The 6,986-nt window shown below is 33.3% G+C and overlaps 1 protein-coding gene across 3 annotated transcripts; it reads left to right on the forward strand.

Annotated features, from left to right (window-relative positions):
* Positions 1–2,667: 2,667 nt before the first annotated feature.
* On the forward strand, positions 2,668–6,096 carry LOC145043541 (uncharacterized). Of its 3 annotated transcripts, none has more exons than XM_078992230.1 (8): positions 2,668–2,834; positions 3,110–3,700; positions 3,913–4,071; positions 4,285–4,379; positions 4,472–4,527; positions 4,685–4,754; positions 4,858–4,978; positions 5,402–6,096. In XM_078992230.1, the coding sequence occupies exons 1-8, from the start codon at positions 2,778–2,780 to the stop codon at positions 5,891–5,893; spliced, it is 1,641 nt and encodes a 546-aa protein (XP_078848356.1). In that variant the 5' UTR covers positions 2,668–2,777; the 3' UTR covers positions 5,894–6,096. The 3 variants fall into 3 exon arrangements, with proteins under 3 accessions (XP_078848356.1, XP_078848354.1, XP_078848355.1); XM_078992228.1 differs by having other exon boundaries at positions 2,671–2,834; positions 5,393–6,096; XM_078992229.1 differs by having other exon boundaries at positions 2,672–2,834; positions 4,688–4,754; positions 5,393–6,096.
* Positions 6,097–6,986: the final 890 nt, after the last annotated feature.

The following is a 6,986-nucleotide window of genomic DNA, read 5'->3' on the forward strand; positions in this document are numbered from 1 at the left end:
TGTTGTATTGTCCACACCGAATACTGACCATCATTGAATACCCTCTTTATTTTTTTAACCATATCTTCTGCCCACTGTACTTTTTTATGTTAAAACAAACATATATTATTATATATGACATTTAAACCATAGTTTTTCACATTATTTCTTACGTAAACCTCATCTCTATTAACTAACTGCCAAGAGCCTCCCGTACACAAAATAATAAAACGCATTTTAGAAATCACTCTCCACAAACACAATGAAAAAACCAATTCTACTTGTAATTGAAACTCAGAAACTCACAAAAATCCACTAAAATACGTCTATAACTTCTATAACTGATCCGCAGATGTGTACACAGATCCGCAGATGTGTACACTGATCCGCAGAGGTGTACACTGATCCGCAGATGTGTACACTGTTCCGCTGATAACAGTTATGTGGATTCTCAAACAATTCTATGGACTGATATTAAACATAACTTCATTAATTTTAACCTTTTTTTGTCAAAATTTTTACATAAAACATAAGGTATTAGTGTATTAAAAAAAAAACTAATATTAATAAACGAAAACAAAAAATAGAAAAAAACGAAAAAATAAAAATTAAAAAACTCAAGATCCGCAGAGGTGTTTTGGTTCCTCAGAGTCAAACGTATTACATAAAACATTTTATTATTTTTAACCTTTTTTTGTTGAATTTTTTACATAATAATCACATAAGGTATTAATGTATTTAAAAAAAATTATATTAATAAACGAAAATGAACAAAAAAACGAAAAAAATATTAAAAAAATCAAAAAACAAAGATTCTGCAGAGTCTTCAATGAAGTTTATTTCAAAATATGTTTATTATGAAGATTGTATGTTTATGTTTTCTAAAATATGTTTTGTAACCTACTTAAAATATGTTTATTATTCAGAATACCGGTGTGTGTAATTTTATAAAAAACATAGAATATTTCTATAATTTTTATTAAACACACAACTTTTATAAACGGGTAATTAAATAAGAAAAACGAAAAACGAAAACAATTTTTTTATATAATAATCATATAATACCTTATGTGATTAAAAAAAATATTAATAAACGAAAACAAAAAAAAAAACGATAAAAAATGAAAAAAAAAAACCAAGATCTGCAGAGGTTTCCACGTTCCGCAAAGGTGTTTATGGTTCTGCAGAATATATGGTCATTTTTTGAAATCTTCATTTTTTATGGCTATTTTCTTCAAACTTACCGTACATTTTAGTCAATTACCGAATTTTCTCTTAAAAAAAAGACATTTTATAAAGCGTAAATTACACCAATCGTCCCTCGTGTATTTACCAGAAAGTGTGTTTAGTCCCTATTTTCAAAAATTAACTCGGACTGCCCTTTGTTTCTTTAACACTTGCACGCTTCGTCCCTGATATGCAGTTTTATTGCAAATTTAGTCAATGTCAAATCTAAAATGACCATAATGCCCTTTTTTATTTAATTTCCAATTATTTTTGATTTTTTTATTGATATTAATTATATATTAATATTTAGAAAAAGGTATATCCACTTATTTATTTCTAAAACCTCACCCTCACAAAAAATCACAAACACCACCATTTTCTTTCCGGGCGGACATCGTCAGACCACCGACCACCACTATCGCCGGAAAACCGTCCGCCACCGTCATCGGAGCACCACTCACCACCATTAGTATTGTTTACACAACCATGACATCTCTCTCTCCTCTTTGTTTTCCCATCAGATATCCCTTATTCTCCACTCACAATCTTGTAATCTTCTCCACCATTCAACCATCCTCTTCATCGTGACCCACTTTCCGCCAAGCACAACTCTTGTCTCATCGACGACCTTCAACAACCAAGAGTATAAGTCAGGGTTTCGAATCGCCACCTAGGGTTTCGAGATCGAAGATCTCCTTCTTCACCCGAGTGCCATCACCTGTACTGCATCTCTCCCCACCTATTTTTCCGATCGGCGATCTCCTTCTTCACCTGTGTGTCTAGGGTTTTAGATTTATATATGGAGAAATGTGTGGTTTCAGATTGAGAACTTTGGGAATTTCATGACGGATTTCATTTTGGGGGTTTCAGATTGAGCATCAACACTACTAATAATCTCTTCTTCTAGATTGTGTCGTAACCACGGTTACAGTTTGACTGGTGGATTCAGGAGGTTGTTAGATGGTGGGAAGGAGGTTGTACATGATGTGTGAGACCGGTTTTGAGGAGAATAGGTGGTGAGACGATTTTGGAACCAAAATGAAGTGGCTGTGGAAAATACGTCGGTGATTCATCTAATGATTTTGATCGGAGATATGGAGGTTTCTATTAAGAGGAAAGGACGGTGGGAAAGGGAAGAGGGAGGGTGGGTACATGATATACTTTTTTCTTTTTTTCTTTTTTTAAATGAAAAATGATAAAGCATTAAAAGAAGATAAAAAAGGAATTTTTTTAAGGGTAAAATAGTCTTTTTATGTCCAGAGGGATGAAATATGCAAGTTTTAAACAAACAAGGGACAGTCCGAGTTAATTTTTAAAAATAAGAACTAAACACGCTTTCTAGCATGTGCACGAGAGTCTGGCATGTGCGAGAGACGATTGCTATAATTTACCCCTTTTATAAAAAACAGAAGAAAACAAACACTTACGTGCGACGCCCAAAGCCTAATTGTGTGGAGCACGCGAGCATTGTATATAAATTACGAGAACAACAAAAACCCTCTCTAAAACCCTGTGGCTCTCGAATGACCTAATTATTTAGAACAATAACAAAATCCAGCAATTCCTTGATCATGAATCCTCATCATAATTCCAACCAAAATCCAGCAACTCCTTCCGCAGCTCAACAGGTACTCTGTTGCCCTTTCTACTTCTCTTCTTTTCTGATCATATTCTGAACTAATTTCTTACTCCATCGGCTCTCAAAACATAGCTGCACTTCGATTTTTGAGTTACTTCTGAAACGAGAGACTGATACGAGTAGAAGTAGGAGGTTTTAGTCAAATTTGTTCTGGTTTAGAATATCCCGAATTTTGGAATGTGCTTTAACAAATTTCTTTTTTGAATGTTGGAGTAAGATTATCACTTTCGGGTGAGCTAAGTAAATGTATTATATGATGAACAGGTTAACTCTGTCACTAATCAACAAACCTGCAATGGAAATGTTGGAGGATTATTGCCAAATAACAGACCAATCGCACCTCCATCTTGTTTCATGAATTTCCCTAATCAGCCCTTTCCCTTACAAAATACTATGGCTCAATTCCCTACTGGTTTTCCTGGATTCAATCCACAGCAGAATTTTAATCCCTTTCCTGTAAACCAGTTTAATCCTTGTCAACAACAAGCCCAGTTCTTTCCTAACAATTCCATGAATCGTCCTGTATACAACCCAAATGTTGCTTTACCTAACGAGCAAGTCATTATGCAGAATACGATCCAAAATATCTATCAGCTTCTTCAATTACAATCACAATCACAGAACCCCAATTATCCCCAATGTCCTCCTGGTAATTTCCCCATGTTCCAGAACCAGATTCCAAATCTTATGAGTCATCAAAACCCTGGATTTCTTCCAAATCAGCAGTTTAGCATGCCTAATTTCAATGGCTCCTTGCAACATGCTAATCAAGGGCAACAATTACAAGGGAACCCGTTTCTACCTCATGCTCCTAATTCAGTTCAACCACAGCAATCACCAAATCTCCTTTTACAGGTATCAATTTTGTTGTTATGTTCTTCATCTTTGACACTAAAAGTGTAGATAGTCTTTTTAGTTCTTCAAAATTCCATCCATGTATTCTGTCATTTCTGTCATTAGCTCTTAACACTTGTAGCTACCTTCCATGATATAAAAACATGTTAAATAAAATATCAAAACTACAAAAAAACCACAATGATGTCTAATTTAAAATTCCCATGTTCCAGAACCAGATTCCTCAAGGTGTGGTTCCTCAAAATCACAACTTTCTTCCAAATCAGATGAATCCAAGTGGGCCCATGCAACATGCTAATCAAGGACAAAAAGGTCAACAAGGGACCTCAATTTTACCCCAGAAACCTTCTCCTACAGTCACAAATTTTCAGGTATCAATTTTTCTTGACTGTAACTTGTGTTTGGTGTATAAAACTCTACACAAATTATTGATGCTGAAAGTTGATTGCATGTTGTGGCTTATAATTTGATTCACATGTTGATCACAAAAAATAATTGTTTCTACTTGTTGAAGTTATATATCTTGCCATATATTCTTTTTGGTGGAAGAGCAATATAGTGGCTTTAAAGAATGGTATTAACAGGAGAAACATGGAAACAACATTAATGGTGGATGGACTTCTCCACACAAGAACTTCACAGGAGATAAAAAGAATGACACCTCACAATCACATAAAGGGTATGTTACTTTAATACATTATAAGATTCATAAATCTCTTTGTTATTACTTGAATTTATAAGTTCATTCGTATAGAAATTGAATGTTTGCAGATTCAAGTCTCAGTTTCATCATGGAAAACATGCTTATAATGGCAATATGAATCAAGGTGAACACATCATCATTTAATTTCTTTGTTACATAGAATTACTTCAATTTTCAAATGAAGTTATATTATATTACATGTATTTGTATCATGTATATTATTTATTTGCAGTTGTTATGCTTCACTAATTATTATTTTATTCGTTTTGATTGTTGAACAGCAGAGGGTAAGAACAATGCTGCAGTAAATTCTAGGCATAAAAATTCCATTTCCACCAAGTTTGAAAAAAAGTAATTTCTGTACATTTATATTCTTTTTTAAGCATCCATTTGTGTAACTACTTGTTAATATAATAGCTGACTAGGGGTAAAATTGTCATTTCATGAATTGAAGGGTACCCTCTCTGAAGTATACAGAGCAAGAAATTAAGCAGTGGCGTGAGGCTCGTAAGAAGCATTATCCCACAAATGTCAACAAATCCAAGGAAGAAGAGGCATCTGTATTACGTCGTCAGGTACACTAAATGTCAATTTTGGTCCCTGTACTTTTTAATTTGCATGATTTACAATTTTGATCCCTATAGTTTTTTACAGAAATGGTCCCTGTGTAAAAACAAATTATATAATGGTCCTTAAGTATGGAAAAATTATAGAAACGTGAAAAAAAATTATGTAATGGTCCTTAAGCATGACAAAGTTACAGAAATGGTCCCTGTGTGAGGTAAACTTACAGAAATGATCCCTGTCTAATTGTAAAACTACAGAAATGGTCCCTGTGTAAGACAAAGTTATAAAAAATGGTCCCTATGTTGGATAGATTTTCCATTATACTTTTAACTTTAATAAAATCAATGAAAGTACGTTGCTATATCTTTTTGCATAATATAAAATACAAGAAACTAATTTATTTATTTTTTATATTTTGGAAGCAATTGAAGGAAATATTGACAAAACAGGCGGAACTAGGCTGTGAAGTAGCCGATATTCCATCGCATTATTTATCGGGTCCTGAAAAACACATCCAAAAACACGAAAAGGAACGATTCAAAAAAGGAAAATTCCAAAAGAAAAGAGGAAATAAATTTCAAAATGATCGAATCACCAAGAAAACAAGATCAGAAAACCCTAATAAGCCAACCGAGAACAAGCGGGACCCATCACTTTTACAAAAACTTTTGACAAAAGACATCAAGAGAGACCAAAACCATCTTTTGCAGGTTTTCCGCTTCATGGTGGTCAACTCTTTCTTCTCCGGTCAACCGAAAAAGCCTTTGAGATTTCCGGATGTAATCGTGAGAGAAACGGGTGCCGGAGAAGTCGCCGGAGAAGTTGCCGGAGAACCGGATAGTTTGGTTGTTGAGGGTGGCGAGAAGGTGGTTGAGAAAGTTGATGTTGATTCTGATGAAGAAGAGGGAGAAATCACTGATTGAAATTTTAATATTTTGTGGAAATTAGTATGTGTATGTTCTTAAATATATATATGTTTAAGTTTGTTTAGGTTTAAATGCAACAATGCTGTTGGGGTAGTGTTCGATTTTTGTGGCAGCATGTTGATGTTATGAATGGATTTGTGATTGTAAGAGTTAAGGTTAAGGTAGGTGTTTGATGTTTTAATGGCATCTATGTTTATATATTTCTTGTTGTTTCTAACTATATGTGGGTCTTAATTTCTTCTTGAATTAGTGTATAAATATGGGTTAGTATTTTTTTTTTAATTATTATTTAGAATTGACGTCTATAACAGTCACAATCTATTAATATAGACATTGAATTTTCTCAAACGAAGTGAAAATCAAGCTACACAAGCTTTGTATGAGCGTGGAAAACAAGTATAACATTGAGGTAAGTTGATTGTCATACAATGATAATACATGTGCACAAGATGAATTCAACTAAAAATCTTCCAACTCTCTAGGTGGCAGTTGGTGGGATACTAATCATACTATCACTAATTTATCCAATACTTTTGTATTATTGTGTATTGTATTGTATTAATAAAACGATTACATCAAATATATATATATATATATATATATATATATATATATATATATATATATATATATATATATATATATATATATATATATATATATATATATATAAAAGTTACATATTTACACTTTGTATCATCTAACTACTAGCTATATAATAAACTGTCTAATATTCCCCCGCAAGCTAAGGTCGGGTAATGAGCTGTAGCTTGGAACGCAAATTGGTAAATCGTTGAAGCAGTAACGGCTTGGTGAAATCTGATCATGTGTAGAAATAGATTGAATATTAAGTTTTTCTTCAACAACCTTTATTCTAACAAAGTGAAAATCAACCTCCACATGTTTTGTACGCGCATGAAAGACATGATTTGTTGATAAGTAGGTAGCACCCAAATTATCACACCATAGAACTGAAACTGATGTTTTGGAAACTTTAAGTTCTCGAAGAAGAGCTTCCAACCATGTGACCTCAGCCACTGTGTCTGCTAAAGCTTTGTACTCAGACTAAGTTGATGACCAAGAGACAGTC

The sequence above is a fragment of the Lactuca saligna genome, chromosome 4 (genome assembly GCF_052625555.1).
Source record: "Lactuca saligna cultivar CGN05327 chromosome 4, ASM5262555v1, whole genome shotgun sequence".
NCBI classification, from domain to species: Eukaryota; Viridiplantae; Streptophyta; class Magnoliopsida; order Asterales; family Asteraceae; genus Lactuca; species Lactuca saligna.